Below are 21,708 nucleotides of genomic sequence, written 5' to 3' on the forward strand. Positions count from 1 at the left end.
TTACATTCATTTCTATATCTCTGTGATTATATATAACTCTATATTGTAGTTGAAAAATTTGTATACTATATCAAATTTATTTCTTATCAATACATCAAGATTTTTAACAACAAATTTTTATAAATTATTGTTCAAAGAATATATATATATATATATTGATTTTTAATATTATATATGACATAGTTCTTAGGAAAGATTTTTATTGATGTTTAATGTTATTGAATGGTAGCTTTAATTATGAATTTATGATTGTTATTTTTTATTCTATTTAATTTGACATAGCATTACAATTAGCATTATCATTATATATGTTGTAATTTATTTTGTGCCAAAATATATGATTTGTGCCAAAAGTGGAAAAATATTTTATTTTCGCATCAATTAAAGTTGATTCATAATTATTACAGGATTTGGATTCAGGAATTTTTAAAATAAAAAGACTATATATGGCATGTAATTATTTAACTAGAAGGCTATATAAATACATATATCTGAAGGTTTAGCTTATATCTCAGTTTGTATTGAAGCGTTGAATACAATAGATCAAGGATGCGCAAAACGCGGCCAGCGGGTTTTCTTAAAGTAAAATTTTAATTATTTCATCAAATTTCTTCTATAATTATATAAATTATAATTTATTCTTTTTTTGTTGCAATAATTTATGATATTTTTACTTTACTTAAATATTGTAAGTTTACATTATAATTATTATTGGTATATATATTAGACTTGCACCGAATATTCGGCTACTATTCGGTATTCGCTATATTCGGCACATTTGGCACTTTTACTCGGAATACGGCATACAATTCTGGGGTTTTATTCGAATAATTTTTTCCTTGCCCAGTAAAGCCTCTTGCAGACCCATATTTAAAAAAACACAATATTCTAACTGTCCCATGCATTTTTCTGCTGGTAACATTATCTTTCATCAAAAACAATGCGAAACTTTTTGATATGACTTCTCCACCTCAAACTACAACACAAACTTATTAAGGCGCGCACATATAAATTAGCCAGCTTTTTCAATACGATCGACGGTTTAGGTATTCGGCTTATGAATAAACTTCCACTCAATATCCGAAACTTAGACAACAAAAAATTTCATGCATCCCTATACAGCTAATTCTTCAAAAAGTTTAACTATAGTTAAACTTTTTAAAGAATCAGCTTTTTGTGACATTGCTGAATTTTCTCAATTTGATTTCAATAACTATTTTCTTGCATAATCCCTATCCTTTATCTATGTAGTCTGACCATTTGATCGCCTGTACAACCATGTGTTTTTATTGCTATTTTATTAATTTAAATTTTTACGGTTTTAAATGAGTATCACTTTCAACCTTGTGCAAGAATTTTGAGCTTGACTGGTGGTCTAATAGACTTTAATATGATGAACTTGATGATGAACATTGTATTTAATGTTCGAATGCTTTTTTTCAGCTCTTCTTTTTTCGTGCAGCTACTATGATTAATATAGAATTACTATCCTTTCAATATTATAATCATGAATAATCTTGACAAGAGCCTTAAATAATATATATTATTATTGACTACGGCCGAATACTGCGCAGAGTTAAAATCAAATGCGCCGCCGCCGCTCAGCGACATATCTAAACATAGATGAATAAGCATCTAAGTAGTGATAAGACAAGAGAGTGATATCTTTTCAAAATTTATTATTAATTATTTTCTAAGTAATTTTTACCTTTTTTTATTATATAATCTTTTTTTAATGACTGAGCAAAACGACTGAGCAATTCATAAAATAAGTCATAAAAATAAATTTAGATATTATTGTAAATATATGTTTTTTATGCAAAAAATAAATAAAATGAATAAATAAATTCATATAAAACAAATTGTATCATATTGCCTTTATATGATTCTAAAATTATACACAATAATATTATGTTTAGAGTAAGTACGTTTTCGCCAGGATGTGGTAGATTGCTTTTGAATAAAAAAAAATCAAATATTCTTTCTTTTATCTATGATTCTTTCTTCTTTCTTATGATTCTTATACTCTTCTTTTTTCTTATACTTTTCTTCTTTCTTATGATTCTTAAACTCTTCTTTTATCTATGATTCTTTCAGCTGAAATCGAAAAAGTAACGGTTCATTTACTTTCTGTTGGTAACATTGTTTTCAACTTTTGATTAAACACATTAAGATATGCAGATAATTTCGTGTTGAACTGATCCCACGTTCATATTATGTTGACATATGAAATGCAATATATAACCTCAAAATATAACATGTACATTTTGAGAGAAATTTAAATATAAATAATATATTACTTTGGTTTCTATTTGTTTTAACAGTATTTCAAATGTAAATAAATATAGAGGAAATTATTGTATATCATATTTATAAGTAATATACATTTTATACAATGCCGAAAGAACAATTCAGACAAACGGATCGAGTAAAAGATATGTAAGCATGGTACTAAAAGTTTAAACTTAGAATTTAAAATTTTTATACGCCTCTTTTACATTTTCAGTTCACATGTTACTTTCGGAGTGGATAGTGCTGAGAGCATTCAGCAACAAGCTCACATTCAAATATTTGATAAAAATTTGTATAGTCAAGGGGGCCAACGAATTCCAACGCAATATGGAGTTATGGATCGTAGAATGGTAATATATATAAATATATATATATACAGTCAACCCTCGTTTAACGCGGCAAGTGCATACCGTGCAGTATGGGGACCGTGCTATAAAAAACTCGTATTTAACATACAATTCAAGCTAATTCGTAGTGCGTTCTATGGAAACTTATATAGTATGGGAACCATGCTATAAGAGACTCAGAGTTAGTATAAATTGCACCATTTTTATCGTGCTGTATGAAGACGAAGGAATACAACTCGAAGTAGGAGTGATACGGATGAAATGACATGTATGACATAGACACTGGGGTTTATACAATAACCGACATTTCAGATATCCGGTTTTCCAATTGTAAATTTCTCAGAAAACTGGTTTTAGCCGGTTTTTGAATTTTATATAAAAAATTGATTTTTGCTCGAATATTCTCTAATAACAAAAAAAGAAAATTTGGCAAATTTAGTGTCATTTATAGCAGTTTTTGACTAAATTTATTTAATGCTCAACTTTATGAATAGTAAACAAATTTATTTTAATTAGTAGAATAAAGAAATAATAGTTAATCTGGATTAAATAACTTTGAAAATGATTATTCATTATACATGCATCATTTTCACATATGAGATTATAAATATTCGTATGATAGTGAAAAAAAAAGAGTTTGTATAAATAAAAATAATACATTTTCAAATAAAAAACCTAACTTGTAATTAAACAGATACATATTGATACATACTTGTTAATGTCAATTTTAGTTTTAAAAACAATTAAATAAAACCCCAAGTTTATTCTATTCCGATCAATTTTAATTAATTAATTTCAAATATTTAATTATTTTTTGATATAATGAAATATGGTTGCTAAAAGTTGAGGACGTCTATTGATTTGTTATTTAGAAGTGTCCTTCGTTTAGGCATAAAATTTTCCGAAATTGAAAATACTCTCTCATTTGGAACCGAACTAGGCTTAATCATTATTTATGTGTTATTTAGAAGTGTCCTTCGTTTACGCACAAAATTTTCCGAAATAGAAAATACTCTCTCATTTGGAACCGAACTAGGCTTAATCATTATTTACGTGTTATTTAGAAGTGTCCTTCGTTTACGCACAAAATTTTCCGAAATAGAAAATACTCTCTCATTTGGAACCGAACTAGGCTTAATCATTATTTACGTGTTATTTAGAAGTGTCCTTCGTTTACGCACAAAATTTTCCGAAATAGAAAATACTCTCTCATTTGGAACCGAACTAGGCTTAATCATTATTTACGTGTTATTTAGAAGTGTCCTTCGTTTACGCACAAAATTTTCCGAAATAGAAAATACTCTCTCATTTGGAACCGAACTTGGCTTAATCATTATTTATGTGTTATTTAGAAGTGTCCTTCGTTTACGCACAAAATTTTCCGAAATAGAAAATACTCTCTCATTTGGAACCGAACTAGGCTTAATCATTATTTACGTGTTATTTAGAAGTGTCCTTCGTTTACGCACAAAATTTTCCGAAATAGAAAATACTCTCTCATTTGGAACCGAACTAGGCTTAATCATTATTTATGTGTTATTTAGAAGTGTCCTTCGTTTACGCACAAAATTTTCCGAAATAGAAAATACTCTCTCATTTGGAACCGAACTAGGCTTAATCATTATTTACGTGTTATTTAGAAGTGTCCTTCGTTTACGCACAAAATTTTCCGAAATAGAAAATACTCTCTCATTTGGAACCGAACTAGGCTTAATCATTATTTACGTGTTATTTAGAAGTGTCCTTCGTTTACGCACAAAATTTTCCGAAATAGAAAATACTCTCTCATTTGGAACCGAACTAGGCTTAATCATTATTTACGTGTTATTTAGAAGTGTCCTTCGTTTACGCACAAAATTTTCCGAAATAGAAAATACTCTCTCATTTGGAACCGAACTAGGCTTAATCATTATTTATGTGTTATTTAGAAGTGTCCTTCGTTTACGCACAAAATTTTCCGAAATAGAAAATACTCTCTCATTTGGAACCGAACTAGGCTTAATCATTATTTACGTGTTATTTAGAAGTGTCCTTCGTTTACGCACAAAATTTTCCGAAATAGAAAATACTCTCTCATTTGGAACCGAACTAGGCTTAATCATTATTTACGTGTTATTTAGAAGTGTCCTTCGTTTACGCGCAAAATTTTCCGAAATAGAAAATACTCTCTCATTTGGAACCGAACTAGGCTTAATCATTATTTATGTGTTATTTAGAAGTGTCCTTCGTTTACGCACAAAATTTTCCGAAATAGAAAATACTCTCATTTGGAACCGAACTAGGCTTAATCATTATTTACGTGTTATTTAGAAGTGTCCTTCGTTTACGCACAAAATTTTCCGAAATAGAAAATACTCTCTCATTTGGAACCGAACTAGGCTTAATCATTATTTACGTGTTATTTAGAAGTGTCCTTCGTTTACGCACAAAATTTTCCGAAATAGAAAATACTCTCTCATTTGGAACCGAACTAGGCTTAATCATTATTTACGTGTTATTTAGAAGTGTCCTTCGTTTACGCACAAAATTTTCCGATATAGAAAATACTCTCTCATTTGGAACCGAACTAGGCTTAATCATTATTTACGTGTTATTTAGAAGTGTCCTTCGTTTACGCACAAAATTTTCCGAAATAGAAAATACTCTCTCATTTGGAACCGAACTAGGCTTAATCATTACTTATGTGTTATTTAGAAGTGTCCTTCGTTTACGCACAAAATTTTCCGAAATAGAAAATACTCTCTCATTTGGAACCGAACTAGGCTTAATCATTATTTACGTGTTATTTAGAAGTGTCCTTCGTTTACGCACAAAATTTTCCGAAATAGAAAATACTCTCTCATTTGGAACCGAACTAGGCTTAATCATTATTTACGTGTTATTTAGAAGTGTCCTTCGTTTACGCACAAAATTTTCCGAAATAGAAAATACTCTCTCATTTGGAACCGAACTAGGCTTAATCATTATTTACGTGTTATTTAGAAGTGTCCTTCGTTTACGCACAAAATTTTCCGAAATAGAAAATACTCTCTCATTTGGAACCGAACTAGGCTTAATCATTATTTACGTGTTATTTAGAAGTGTCCTTCGTTTACGCACAAAATTTTCCGAAATAGAAAATACTCTCTCATTTGGAACCGAACTAGGCTTAATCATTATTTACGTGTTATTTAGAAGTGTCCTTCGTTTACGCACAAAATTTTCCGAAATAGAAAATACTCTCTCATTTGGAACCGAACTAGGCTTAATCATTATTTACGTGTTATTTAGAAGTGTCCTTCGTTTACGCACAAAATTTTCCGAAATAGAAAATACTCTCTCATTTGGAACCGAACTAGGCTTAATCATTATTTACGTGTTATTTAGAAGTGTCCTTCGTTTACGCACAAAATTTTCCGAAATAGAAAATACTTTCTCATTTGGAACCGAACTAGGCTTAATCATTATTAAAGCGTGATAATATAGTTCTGAAGATTTTGTTTTTTTATTTGTGGCTTGTAGGGCTGAAAATTCTTTTTGAAGTTTGAGTGAAGCAATTAACTACCTCAACAAGAAGTCACATTGATCTCAATTGATATATACATTGACATAATAATCTAAATTAATATATACATTTGACAAAAGATAAGACTTCATCTTTCTTGGAACTATAACAGACTGATTCCAAATGTTATCGAACCGTATGATTCCAAGTATTAAAACGCTTGCTTCTGTCTAGTATATTTGTCATTCTCCATTTATACAGCAAAAACCGATTTTATCCGCTAAAAAGCGGTTTTCGAATTTCATAATTTTCATCAAAAAGCCGGTTTTTGAAAACCGACAAACCCTAATAGACACTTTATTTAAAAATTGGCGCGAAAGATATTATATAGTCAGGCACGTCTAAAAGACAAAAGTCGATAACAAAACTTACTTACTTAGAATCACTCATAGGTTGCGCAAGGAACTTATGGGCTGTTGAACAAAAACCGTGCAATAGGAAGTCCGTGTAGTCGGAGGGATGTCGGATTTTTACCTCCGCGTAGTATGGGAACCTTGTACCCAGAATGACGTGTTAACGGAGGGTTGACTGTACATAAATACAATTCGAATTTTTGTAAGATTAATGCTGCAGTATAGTATATGTATGTAATGTAATCTAGAAAAATGTATGTGCATACACAAAAAAGTTTCAAATTATTAATAAACATGATTTTCCTTGATATGTATGTATACATTTGTGATTTTTAATAAATACACAACATTATTCTTCATACATTCGACTATCCGGATTTTCGATTATCCGAATGCCTATCGACAACAATTAGCCCGATTAGAAATATTAGACAATGTCCTGCATTTTGAAGCCAATTAGGTTTTGTTTATTTACTTTTTATAAAATAAGAATCATGAAAGTTACAGTATTTATAATAATGAATTTGAAAACATTTAACCTTTCCCGAATATTTTATTAAGGTACATAAAGTTTTAGCAATATGCCTTAAGGCACGATGCCATAAACCACTAGTTATACTAGTTATAGTTTATAAACATGTATGACTCTATTCGAAAGATAGAATTGGTTCGGAACTATTCAAGATACGCGCTACTTGAATAAGACAGAAAAATTTAGATGATTGAATTGTCATATTTACTTCTTTGCTTGCTCGGAACAAAATCGAATCCTTTTTGGACTAGATGATAATGGGGGATGAATACAATTTTCTAATTATCATTTGCTTTTGTCGTGAAAAAAGTTTTTGAGCAAAAATGAATTGGGTAAAGAATTAGATGCAATTTTTTGCATCTAAATTATGAAACATTTTTCAAAAATGGGATAAACAAATTGCCCTCGAAAGAAGGAAAATTATAAAAAAAAAATGTATTTGCTGATAGATATGTTAAAGTTAATGCATTTGAATAAAAAAACTAATCTGTCACTAATATACGTACTGCCCTGTTAATTTTTATTATTAACTTCCCGTAGTAATGGGCCGAAAATCGAAAATGAAAATTTTTGCATTTCTTCGCGTTTTGAAGGTTTCTGAACATTTTGGAATACCTCAGAAAAATGGATGTGTGTGTGTTTTGTGGGTCAGCATTTTTTCGTTCACGTTTTGGAGCGCACAGATCAACCGATTTGAATAGGTCAAAAAACATTAGATTCCTATTGATAGGGAGATGTGCTGATTAGTTTTTGGCAAAGCCAGGTCCAGCCGTTACAGAGATAAAGAGCAAAGAGTGCAAAAAATAGAAATCGAGTTTTGAGAGAACAGAGCATCCGATTTGAATCATCTAAAAAACATTTGTAATGGTTGGGAGAAGTGATGATTAGTTTTTGGCAGAGGCAGGTCTAGCCATTTAGAAGATACAGAGCTAAATGTACAAAAATGGCAGTTTTTGAGAGAATGAAGCATCCGATTTGAATGATTCAGAAACTTTTTGCTTATATTGACTAAATAATTGCTTTTGGAAAAAAAAAATTTCAATTTTTTTTATCATTATTATTTTTTTTTGAATATCGAAAATAATTGAGATTTCAATTTTAATTCTGGTTTAAAGCTCACTTATATACTTTAAGTGAATCATTTTAACTTTGTAATTCAGTTTATATAATTTTTATAAATATTAGGCAATGTTACAGTATTTATAATAATCTATTTGAAAACATTTAATATTTCTTGAACATTTCGTTACGGTACGGAAAGTTCCAGCAATTTAAGTAGGTTGCCATACATCACTAGTTTTCAAAACAGTTTATAAACATTTTATTTAATCGACTATTTTTGGTGTTGCAATATACCAACAATATTGCATATTTGTAATATTCATAAAAAAATATTAACTAACTATTATTCATGATTTTTTATTTTTATCCTTTAAGGGAACAAGTGAAAAGGATGCGAAGTGTGAGACTTGCAATAAGGGCTTAACAGATTGTATGGGTCATTATGGTTATTTAGACTTGGCCTTACCTGTATTTCATGTTGGTTATTTCAAGCATATTATAAATATTTTACAAACAATATGTAAAGTAAGTAAATTTAAATGCAATATATATACTTTGTGTTATTCACGTTTATTGAATGTTTTTAGACTTGTGGTCATGTAATGCTTAAACCAGCAGATAAAAAGATATTAACCAGGAGAATGATGAATCCTAATATAACGTGCTTACAGAAAAAACAATTACGAGCACAGGTTAGTTTTTTTTTATTTGAAAAGAAAAATTATATATATATATATATATATATATATATATATTTATATTGTAGAGCTTTGAACAAAAAATTCAAAGAGTAATAAAAAACATAAAAGTTTTTTTGAAAAAACATTTCTTTATTTATTTACTGTCGACGTTTTGGAACTAGGTACGTTCCATCTTCAGGACATCTGTCAAGAAACATGATCTTGATATATATATATATATATATATATATATATTAATTCAGAAATATGAACAAGTAGCACTCTTTTTTTTGCACCAATTTATTAAATAATATTCATTTTACAAACGTTTCGAGACTAGGTTTGTCTCATCATCAGTGTATTATAATTTAAAATCTAAAATTATATTTAAAGGTTTTAGATAAAGCTAAAAAGTTGTCTAAATGCCCAAATTGTGAGGCAATAAATGGAATCGTTAAAAAAAATCCTGGAGGCTTTATGAAAATTGTACATGACAAATTTAGAGGAAAGAAACCCACAGATACACTAGTAACATCATATTTAGGTATATTTTATATAAATGTAATGAAGCAAATAAAGAAATGTCTTTATCATAACATGATTATTGAATTAATAATTTGTTGATAGATTCGATGGCTGAAGCAAGGGAAGAAAATCGAGATTTGGGTCAAGTTGGAAATTCTGCATTAGCTCAAGATCTAAATCCTGTGGAAGTTTTAAAGTTGTTCAAAAAAGTTCCAGATGTAAGTAGGAAATAATTAAAATACTAAAATAATACAATGATATTGGTAATGTATATTTTGTTTTTTTTTTCAGTCAAATATTTTTTTATTGGGAATGAATACTACACGAAGTCGACCGGCAGATTTGATTTTAACAAGAATACTAGTTCCACCCGTATGCATAAGGCCATCTGTTGTATCTGACATCAAAGCCGGAACGTAAGAAATAGTTAATAACCAATTTGAGGCATCATTGTTACAACTGACGAAATTTTTCATATTTTCATTTTGTCATTAACATTTTTCGAGAAATTTCTACGTCGCTTAAAGCTCGTATCTCGAGTTTTGCTCGTATGCCGAAGCAACGAATCGCTTTTTGGCGGCTTGTATCTCGAAACACTCGTATATCATGTCACTCGTAAGCCGGGATACCACTATATACAAGTATAATGGCATTGATAGTCTCTTAATTTAAGGCTCATTTATCATAAAAATTAAATGGGCGGCTTGGCGAAATACGCTCTCGTATTTAATTTCATGACTTACATAATATGATACAGTATCTAGGTGTAAGTGCTAAACTTACTTTGCTAAATTTTTGATATGCGTAAATAATCGACTTAAGAGGGTATTCTAGCCTAGAAGAATTTTAAGAAATTAATTTTTTTTCTTGATATTTTTAAAGCTTAACTATTCGAGAATATGTGTACAAGATTTTTCAAAATTTAAATTATATTTGGAGATATTTTTGTTCAAATTTACTTGAAATTATTATAGAATCTTCTATATAGACTTCTTTTTAGTATGAACTAGGCTCATCTCCAAATTCTGATTATTACTTTTTTCAAGATCGAATCGAGATTATCCTAAAAGGTTATTTTTGTCCGTAGATTCTATGAATACGACATTATTCTAGATTAATAATCTTTTTTTTAATTTTCCGTAGGCTAGTTATTGAAAATCGAAAATAATTTTTTTTGCATATCTTCACGTTTTAAACGTTTCTGAACACTTTGGCGTATCTCAGCAAAAATGGATGTGTGTGTGTGTGTTTTGTATGTCTGCGTATTTTTTCGTCCACGTTTTCGGGCGCACGGATAAACCGATTTGAATGGTTCAAAAAACATTCGATTCGATAGAGAGATGTGCTGATTAGTTTTTGGCAAAGGCAGGTCCAGCCGTTACGGAGATACGGAGCAAAGAGTGCAGAAAATACAAATCGAGTTTTTGAGAGAACGGAGTATCCGATTTGAATAATCTAAAAAAACATTCAATTTGTAATGATTGGGAGAAGAGGTGATTAGTTTTTGGCAAAGGGAGGTCCAGCAATTTCGAAGATACAAGGCTAAATGTGCAAAAAATGACAGTTTTTGAGTGAACTAAGCGTCCGATTTGAATGATTTTTTTTTTTGTACATCGAAAATAATTAAGATTTTAATTTTAATTTTGGCTAAAGTTCTAATATACTTTAAACAAATAATTTCAACTTTGCAATTCAGTTTATAAATATTCGACAATGTTACAATATTTATAATAATCTATTTGAAAGCATTTAATATTCCTCGAACATTTCGGTACGGTACGGGAAGTTCCAGCAATTTGCTCGAAAGCACTATGGCGTAAATCATGCGTATGGTCACGTGCCAGCTTTTTTTTAGATCTTTTACTTCATCACATTCTATAATTAAAACTTTTTGACATTTTTAATTTTCAATTTTTTTTATATTTATAGAAAATTAATATTTTTTCACAGCTTTTTAAAAGAATTCTTTATTTTATAGAACAAATTACTGCTAAATTATACAAAAAGAAAACTAAATGAATTATTTAAGTGAAACTTGATAAGTCACTTTTTTACAATTTCGTCAACACAAGCAGAAAGATATTTGAATCATTCAAATCGGTTGCTTATTTCTCTCAAAAACTGCCATTTTTGGTACATTTAGCTCTGTATTTTCTAAATGTTTGGACCTGCCTTTGCCAAATACTAATTACCTCTTATCCCAATCATTACAAATTGAATGTTTTTAGATGATTCAAATCGGATGCTCTGTTCTCTTAAAAACTCGATTCCTATTTTCTGCACTCTTTGCTCTTTATCTCCGTAACGGCTGGATCTGTCTTTGCAAAAGTGTAATATACATAAATAAGAATATTTATTAATAATATTTTAGGACTGAAGATGATCTAACTATGAAGCTGTCAGAAATCCTTTTAATAAATGAAGTGATAAAAAAACACATGCTAACGGGTGGTAAAGTAGAATTGATTCAAGAGGATTGGGATTTCTTGCAACTTCACTGTGCTCTCTATTTTAATAGTGAAGTTACTGGTGTACCATTAGGAATGCAACCAAAAAAATCATCAAAAGGTTTAGTTCAGAGATTGAAAGGAAAGCAAGGTCGATTTCGAGGTAATCTTTCTGGAAAACGTGTTGATTTTTCAGCAAGAACTGTGATTTCTCCAGATCCGAATTTACAAATTCACCAGGTGAGATAGCGTCACAAAGTCAATAACATATTTCAGAAATATTTAGAAATCGTTTTTTTTGTTTGGGTCTTATATTGTTAATGTTACTAGTCACTTTGTTTAACAGTTTGAAAAATGTGGTTTATTTATTTATTTAACCTAATTGACAGAAGAAAAATTGTAATATGATTGTACATTTTATTTATTTCGTATATATTCAATATATTATTATTTAAAAGGTTGGGGTTCCTGTATATGTGGCAAAAGTATTGACATATCCTGAACGAGTACATCCTGCTAATTTGCAAAGAATGAAACAACTCGTGAAAAATGGTCCAGATGTACATCCTGGAGCAAACTATGTACAACAGAAAGGCAGCGATTTCAAAAAATTTTTGCAATACGGAAATCGTGCAAAAATTGCTCAAGAACTAAAATGCGGTGATACAGTTGAAAGACATCTATGTGATGGAGATGTGGTAAGTGTTTAGTTATGAAAAAAATATTTATTTATTTATAAGAAATCAATATATAATTCTATGGTCAACCTGTGGAGCCTTTTGCAAGTGGGGCGTAGAGCTGTTTCCAAAATACTTTTTTTTTAAAAGACATTCGATTTGTATTGATAAGGAGACGTACTGGTTCGTTTTTGGCGAATGCAGTTTTAGCTGTTCCGAAAATATGGGGCAAAAAGTGCCAAAAACGGTAACTCAGTTTTTAAGAGAATGGAGCGTCCGATTTTAATAATCCAAAAAACATTTTACTTATATTGACAAGATGAAAAACTGATTGAATTTTTGGGAAGGCAGGCCAAGCGGTTATGGACTCTCAATAAAAATAAGTTGAAAAAAATATCATTTGGCGGTCAAAAATGTTTATTGGACATATGTACATCAAATTGTCAGATATTTTATAGAGATTTTGATAACGTGTACATATTTTGTGTAATTTTTTTTTGGGTTCCGTACCAAGATTTTTTATTACGGTACGGGAAGCTGCAGAAATTTGCCTTAAGGCACGATGCCATGCACCCATGCACTAGTTTATATTTTTAGTATTGCATATTAATTTGTCTGATAATTGTTTATGATATCAGTTGAGTATTTATGAACAAACAATTAATTACTTAAAATGTTGAAAAATGATTTCGAGTGATTTTTAAGTAAACGAATTCGAAGTATTCAATTTTGTCAAATATTTATACATGTTAGGTGTTTTTGACAAATAGTTTAAATATCACAAAATATTCAAAAACGAACACTTGGTAATACGTAATACATACACGGTGTAGTTTGTAAAAGCGCGGCTCATTAATCTAAACTTTAATTATGATTAAACCACTTGTCATAGGCCTATAATATTTCAGTATGTTCATTGGCCATGAATTTTATTACGCTGTAGAAAATTTTATTAAAATCGCAAAAAATATTTTTAACAATCAATTACGAACGAACTGCCCGAGGGATCTTTGCCAAAAATGAATCAGCATGATTTCCAAATGATAAATTTCTAATAGTTGTGGGATTTTATAAATCGGTCCTGATTTTTGCTTGTTAAGCCGGTCGTCGCTCAAAATTGGTAAACGCGAGTCTTTGTCGGGTTACATTGAATGACGAACTTTTAAAATTGTTACAGCCGTTTTTGAGCAAACGTCGATAAAAGGTCAAATCGGCTCACATAAACCTATCCATACTTTTTGCAAATTTAATCTCAAACGATTCAAAATGACTCGAAACGTCGAGAAAACATATAATTAGCAATTCCGATTTTTGTGAAAACAAACTTTTTCTTCGGAAAGTTAATAGCCAGTGGTTAACTATTTTCTTAAAATATTAATTCGTTAATGAATTACTGTTTGGTTAATCTACTGTGTATCAGTATAACATTATTCCATAGAATTAGCTATTTAATATTTCGCTAAGCATATTAAATTTAATATTAATTTTTGTTTTAACTCTCAGGTATTATTTAACCGGCAACCTAGTTTGCACAAATTAAGTATTATGTGTCACAGAGCCAAAGTTCAACCCCAGAGAACTTTTAGATTTAATGAATGTGTTTGCACTCCTTATAATGCTGATTTTGATGGCGACGAAATGAATTTGCATCTTCCACAAACTGAAGAAGCAAGAGCGGAGGCCCTTGTCCTAATGGGAAATACATCAAACTTAGTAACACCCAGAAATGGAGAGTTAACAATTGCAGCAACACAAGATTTTATCACAGGTGATTTTTGAAAAACCATAATGTTAATAGTAGTTGTAATCATTCAGTTTGCCATTTAAACATACAAATTTATTAACCATTATTGTTCGGCAAAGGGTTAAAATACATTAAAACCAAATTTGTTAATTATATATATTGATCATAATTTTTCTTGGTTTTCAATTAGGTGGTTATCTTTTAACACAAAGAGATGAATTCTTGACTCATGAGCAGGCTATGCAATTGGCAGCATGCTTTCTTGCTGGACCAGATGCAACATTGCAAATTGATTTACCTGAGCCAGCCATATTGAAACCTCGAAGATTATTTACAGGAAAACAAATATTTAGTCTATTGTTGAAACCTAATAAAGAATGCCCAGTTATGGCAAATCTTGTTACTAGTGGAAGAAATTACACAAAAAATAAAGACATGTGTGTTCGTGATTCTTTCGTAATTATAAGGTATCATAAATTTATTAACAATCAATTTTTGCTATTTTTTTTTTATATGATGTTTTTATGCAAATCAAAATGTTTTCCAATATTTTAGAAACTCAGAATTACTCTGTGGATCGATGGATAAGAAAACATTAGGTTCTGGCACTAAGAATTCAATATTTTACATTCTATTGCGAGATTGGGGTGAAGAAGTTGCTTGTAAAGCTATGTGGCGGTTGGCCAGGCTAGCTTCTTACTTCTTGATGAATCGTGGATTCAGTTTTGGCATTAGCGATGTAACACCTAGTGCCAGACTTATTGAACTCAAAAATATGTTACTAGAGCAAGGATATAAAAAATGCGACGAATATATAGCTGAGATGAAAAAAGGTGTTAATCTAGTTTTTTTTTGTTAATGAAATTATTTTTTTATGTACTTCTACATACTTCTACAATTTTTTGCTACTGATAAATTTATTTCAGGTACTTTGACATGTCAGCCTGGTTGTACTGCTGAGGAAACATTGGAATCAATGATGTTGAAGGAATTGTCATCAATAAGAGAAACAGCTGCTAAAGCCTGTTTTGCTGAATTGCCACCGACAAATGCCCCACTTATTATGGCACAATCTGGTTCCAAAGGTATTCAAAATGTGAATATATATGCAATAGAAGTTTTATAGTTTTTATTGATCTAAATGTCTCTATTATTTAATCTCTTGAAATTATACTTTTTAACGGAAAAAATAATTCTGCTTCGGCGGTTTTGGTATTCAGTGGTACCCCGACATACGAGTTTAATTTGTTGTGTAAGCACGCTTGTATGTCGAATCGCTCGTATCTCAAAGCTTTTTTTTTCATATAAGTACATTGATATGTCATTCATTCGTTCCAGCATTGTGGTTTCTGTTACGTTTTTTGAATATTAAAATTAAATTTACTATTTATTGATTTATTGATTTTTTCTGTCCGTTCACAATCTTGTGGTAATGTGTTAGACATAATTCATTGAACAATTTTCAAGCTCGAACCCGTGTGGTTTTTATCTATAAACGTTTATAAATTATTGTAAGCATCATAGCTGAAGTTATACCCTTTATCAACTTCTTCTGTTTAAAGACAGTACATATCTATGATGTATTTCTGTCGTACATCCTCATATTTTTCAATAATTTCACACTTTAATTCAAGAGTCATAGCCCTTTTTTTGGACCTGTGGTTTCAAAAGTAAATAATATTTTGTAAATGCACAAAAAGCAAAAGATGCAAACTCAAGATTAATAACAATGTAATCACTTTAAATATATAGTTAAAATTTTGAATATCAAAACATTTCTTGACATATTCGCGTGTTTAAATCGTTACTGCGCAATGAATATTAATATATAATGACTAACTGTAAAATAATTGTTACAACTGACAACATTTTTCATAATTACATTTTGTCATTAACATTTTTAAAGAAAACTCTAACTTGCGCAAAGTTCGTATCTCGAATTTTGCTGGTATGTCAAAACAAATGAACTGCTCCTTCGGGGGCTCATATCTCGATACACTCGTATGTAAGGTCACTCGTATATCAGGTCACTCGTATGTCGGGGTTACAATATATTTGGAAAACGATATGAGACATACAATAAATACTTTAGTTGATATTATTTTATATTTATAGGATCCAATATCAACATATCTCAGATGATAGCTTGCGTAGGTCAACAGGCCATAAATGGAAAGCGAGTTCCAAATGGTTTTGAAGATCGTGCGTTACCTCATTTTGAGAAATTTTCAAAAAATCCAGCTTCTAGAGGTTTTGTGGAAAATAGTTTCTTTTCTGGTCTTACTCCGACAGAGTTCTTCTTTCACACTATGGCTGGCAGAGAAGGTAATTGCTGCAAAATGTACTTGATTAATATCATTTATTATTTTTTTAAAAAAAAAGTATCAAATTTATAATCAAATATTCATATTTAGATAGAATAGAATATGTAATAGTTTGCTAAACCATGTATTCTTCAGAAACCACAATAACATGAATATTTAGAAGACACATTGACATGAATATTTTCATACAGCTGTATAGTTAATATAGCTTTTCATTTATTGACTAATAGCTTATTGATTTAATAATAGTATTGTATTTCAAATAGGTCTTGTTGATACTGCTGTCAAAACAGCTGAGACGGGTTATCTTCAGAGACGTTTGGTTAAATGTTTAGAAGATATAGTGGTACATTATGATAACACTGTTCGAAATGCTGTTGGTCAAGTAGTGGAATTTATTTATGGAGGAGATGGATTGGATCCAGTTTATATGGAAGGTAAAAGTTACCTTCTTAAGTCTTAAAACTGGAGAAATATTTAAAAAACTTGTTTTTGGATAACTTTTATTTTACATTGTTAACCTTTTCGCTACGAGTGTCGCTTACAGGCCACGTCCGCTTGACTGTATGTACGGGTGTACGGGTATATAGACAATATGCATTGTGTAGGCCTTTGCTTCGATTTATCACTCTGAGTTAAATTACTGCTTTTTTTTGTTTTTTTGGAAGGTAATAGATTCCATTAAATACATTTTTAACTTGTTTCTCAAAAAATGTGCTATTTAATTTTGTTTTCGGTCACATTTTCTAATAAACTCAGCCGTTTACTGATTTCAAAAATTTAAGTCATTCGATGTATCCCAATAAGAATTCGCGTTGATTAGCGCAATGATCGGCCAAGCCGTTTCTTTGTAATTAGCAAAAAAGTGAAAACATTTTCGTTCACGTTTTAGCTCGCAATTCTGAATCGATTTTAAAAATTCGAAATTCAAAAAAACTATTGGATTAAACTCGATAAGGAAGAGCCGCGATTAGGTTTGCAAAACGACCGGCCAAGCCATTTCATTGAAATTATAAAAAAAAAAATTTACAAAATAATTTATTTATTTATTTATTTATTTATTTATTTATTTATTTATTTATACGCCAATCGGCTTTATACAGTTTTATAATATTGTTTGCTAATTCATAACTTATATATTTATATCTATATACATATGCACACACATATATATAAACACATATATATATATATATATATATATATACATACATACATATACACATACATACACATCTACTTACGTACAGATATACATACATATATACTCATATAATACGCATACATATACATACATACGCATATATGCACATTCACATATAAGTACATAAATACATACACATACATACACTTAGACTTTATAAAAAACTATGATAATTAAGTAACATAAAATAATACTTTGGTTAAATAATATGACTTTGGTGAAATAATTAGTTGCACAAAATATTGTGGTGTTTAAGTTTTTTCTTTATGTTAGCCTCAAAACTTTGTTGACGCATATCGAAAAAGTTCAAACTGCCGCAATACTCATTGACTTCTTTGGCTAGTCTATTTAAAGAGCTATTATGCACGTACTTTTTTGAGGATTTTGCTGCATAGATTAATCTATTGGATCGAAGTCCTGGCCTTGGAGTGATAAATTGTATCTTTTCTAAGAGTTTATGGAATTAAAAATTGTTTTGGCGTTTTTAATAAATTTAATATGGCGATAAAATTTATGCACTGAACACTAAACAGTTCTACGAAAATTGGTTGAATGATATAGATTTATTAAAATGTAGAATTGTAGGCGCTTATTATTTTAGTACATATAAGCACTTCTTTGTGCACTATAAATAATAGAATTAAAACACTCACGAATATGTTTGAGAGGTATCAATTGAAAATGGCAATATTTTGTTCTTAGTGAAAGAGAAAACTTTATTTTAGAAACAAATTGTTATTTCATCTAAATAGCTAAATCTCAATTTTGGTTGATTAAGTCTATTATTACACATATCAGGTTTATGCATCTTGCCTTAAAGTAATAATGCAAATTACACCTCTTTATTGATGATACCCACACATACTTTTTTCTAATTTATATGTTAAACTGAAGAATTAACGAAAATATATGTTGGATGTTAAAACTGAAGAATTAACAAATCATATTTTTTGTCAAAAATATATATTTTCTTTGGCATGTTAATAAGGATAATTTTCTATTATCTTGTCACTTTTATATTACTATGAATTTTAGTTTAAATAATTTTTTTCAGGAAAGGACAGACCTGTTGATCTGAGTAGAGTTCTGGAAGATGTTAAAGCCAGAAATCCATGTAGAGATGAACCAACACTAAGATACAATGAAATATTAGATTATTATAAAGAACTTATTAGCAGTTCAGATTATGATTGTTTAAGTGAAGATTTTAAAAAAGAACAACTAGCATTTGTCCATGACGTTGCAGAAAACGTACAAAAAATTCAACAAAAGTATGGTCTTAATTTAATAGTCACTAGAGAATTGGAGAGGTTAACTAAAGGTGATTCTATTTACTGTGATACTCCGACATACGAGTTTAATTCGTTCTATAATTACACTCGTATCTCGGAACAATTTTTTCCATATAAATAGGGTTAACACGGCACTCTGTGTGCACGCTTCCCATATTACGCGGAGCTAAAAATCCGACATCCCTTCGACTACACGGACTTCCTATTACACGGTTTTTGTTCAACAGCCCATACGTTCCTTGCGCAACCTATGAGTGATTATAGGGACTTGATAACAAAAGGGTATTAATGTAAGTTTTGTTATCGACTTCTATCTTTTAAACATGCATGATTATATAAAAGCTGTCTAAGAACACGTTTGAACTGACTACTGCGTCGCGCCAATTTTTGAATGAGAGTTGTCTATGTCATACATGCCATTTCGTTCGTATTACTCTTACTTCAAGATGTATTTCTTAGTCTTCATACAGCATGCTAAAATTGGTGCGATTTGTACTATCTCTGAGTCGCTCATAGCACGGTTACCATACTGCACGGTACGAACTTGCCGCGTTAACCGAGGGTTGACTGTACATTGAAATGGCTTTAATTCGTACCAGCACTGTGATTTTTTATCAATTTTTTTGAATACTAAAAACAAATTTACTATTTATTAATAAATTATTGTTTTTTTCTGTTTTCCATTTATGATCTTGTGGAAATCAGTTATACATGTTTCATTAAACAACTCCCTTGCTCGAACTGTTGTTAACTGTTTTATATTCACAATATTTTAGTAAAAATCTGCTTATGAATTATTGTAAGGCTCATAGCTGGAGTTATACCCTTTATCAATTTTTATTTGAACGCAGTACATTCTCATATTTTTCATGAGACATGGCTTTTTTATTAATCCATGGTTATAAAAGTAAATACTATTTTGTAAATATACAAATAACATAAATTCATCATATATATTAAATTTTGAGATGGGTATCATAGTACTCGCAATTATTTTCCGTCGATTGAACAGAACACGCAATGTGTAAACAACATTTGATAATTGTTTTGTAAACTTTAGATATATTTTAATTTAATACATTTATTTAGAATTGTTATTGTATAAAAGTAATGTTTTCTAATCACTGCATGCTGTATGAATGCTTGCAGATGACGATTCGTATAGTTCGTTGTGTGGTGGCTGAGAGTGGACGAACGACCGAAAAGGGTTAATATTGATATATAACATGTTACGACACTAAAGATTTTTCTCGTGATGTTATGATGGTTCCGAAAACAGTAACAAAAATTTGCTAACAGCTCTAGTTTTTGAAAGTTTTACCTCAAATTACAATAAAAAATACAACATATTTCATTTCATGCTTTCAAAAGACTTTTCATATTATTTTTGAGTCTGTATAAGGCTTGACTGATTTTGTCATAAGCTTTAACATTTGTCAGCCATCATGTGGATATCCCATCTTCCTTATTATCGCTCCTCCAAAGTCCTGATGTCTTGGTGGATTCTCTCACCCTGCTCTTTGTTAATATCTCCAAAATTTTACAAAAACCGTTCTGAATAAGAGTGCGGGTGATGAATTCAAATCAATTACATCAAATTTATCAGTTTTTAATTCCTCCTGTCTTCTCTTTTAACTTTGGTTTCTGCATCCATTATTTGGTAAGCAGGAGTTGTTCATGTTCTAGGTTGTTCATCATTAGCTCAATACCATTGTAGTTGTGGTTTATGCCCATTTGCTTCTATTGTCTGAATTTCTTTCATTGGTATTTACCACACAGAAGAAACAATCGTCATAGTGATTCTGAGGTTTTTTTTCTAAATGATGGCGGCATTAAAATTATAGCGTTTCTTTTTTCTTCTAGATAATAATTTAAGCACACTGCGTAATTTTTTCACATAGTATGAACCACCCACGTTTTATCTTCATTGCGCAATTCAGTTTTAAAGTTGTTGAAATATTTTTATATATTTAAATTATTTTATATATATTTTTCTATATTTTTACGCAGTTAGACATAGGGTTCCGGTATTTGTCGAAAACATATTAATCACAGATGTAACAAAACTATCTGAATTATGCACACAACGTCTTAGAGTCGAAGCCATATCAAACAGCAGATAAAACTTTTATTAACTTCCTGTAGGGCAAGTTATAGTAATCGCAAAAAAATCGAAAATGAACATTTTTATATATCTTTACGTTTCTATAAGTTTTTTACGTTGTACGCTTTTATATATCTTTCGGTTTTGAATATTTTGGCATACCTTAGAACAAATGGATGGTTTGTGTTGTTATGTTGTATGTATGTATGTATGTATGTATGTATGTATGTGTGTATGTGTATGTGTGTATGTGTGTATGTATGTATGTATGTGTGTGTGTGTGTGCGCGTGGATACAAATTTTCGTCGACGATTTCGGGGCACCGATCTGATTTGAATAATTCAAAAAACATTCGATTCGTATCGATAAGGAGACGTCCTGATTAGTTTTTGGCGAAAGGCATGTCTGGCCGTTCCGAAGATAAGGGCAAAAAGAGTAACTCAGTTTTAAGAAAATGGAGCCGATTTTAATAATTTAAAATATTTTACTTGTATTGACAAGATGAACTGATTAAATTTTTGGGAAGGCAGGTCTAGCGGTTATGGGACGTCAGTAAAAATAATTTAAAAAGTCATTTGGCG

The 21,708-nt window shown here is 30.1% G+C and overlaps 1 protein-coding gene across 1 annotated transcript; it reads left to right on the forward strand.

The window, feature by feature from the left end:
• Window positions 1–2,270: 2,270 nt before the first annotated feature.
• Window positions 2,271–19,052, forward strand: LOC113378828 (DNA-directed RNA polymerase III subunit RPC1-like; the record flags this gene model as incomplete). The annotated part of the gene is given in 16 exon segments (XM_026619443.1): window positions 2,271–2,439; window positions 2,507–2,642; window positions 8,506–8,655; window positions 8,718–8,822; window positions 9,204–9,354; window positions 9,438–9,553; window positions 9,627–9,751; window positions 11,707–12,022; window positions 12,241–12,480; window positions 13,963–14,227; window positions 14,394–14,670; window positions 14,759–15,036; window positions 15,130–15,288; window positions 16,319–16,528; window positions 16,794–16,964; window positions 18,786–19,052. Coding segments are annotated over 16 exon segments (3,010 nt in total), but the record flags the coding sequence as incomplete, so codon positions are not given.
• Between the last annotated feature and the right edge of the window lie 2,656 nt (window positions 19,053–21,708).

This window comes from Ctenocephalides felis, unplaced genomic scaffold (assembly GCF_003426905.1).
Source record: "Ctenocephalides felis isolate EL2017-DRISC unplaced genomic scaffold, ASM342690v1 CF-g0.4_SCAFFOLD_01886, whole genome shotgun sequence".
Classification (NCBI taxonomy): Eukaryota; Metazoa; Arthropoda; class Insecta; order Siphonaptera; family Pulicidae; genus Ctenocephalides; species Ctenocephalides felis.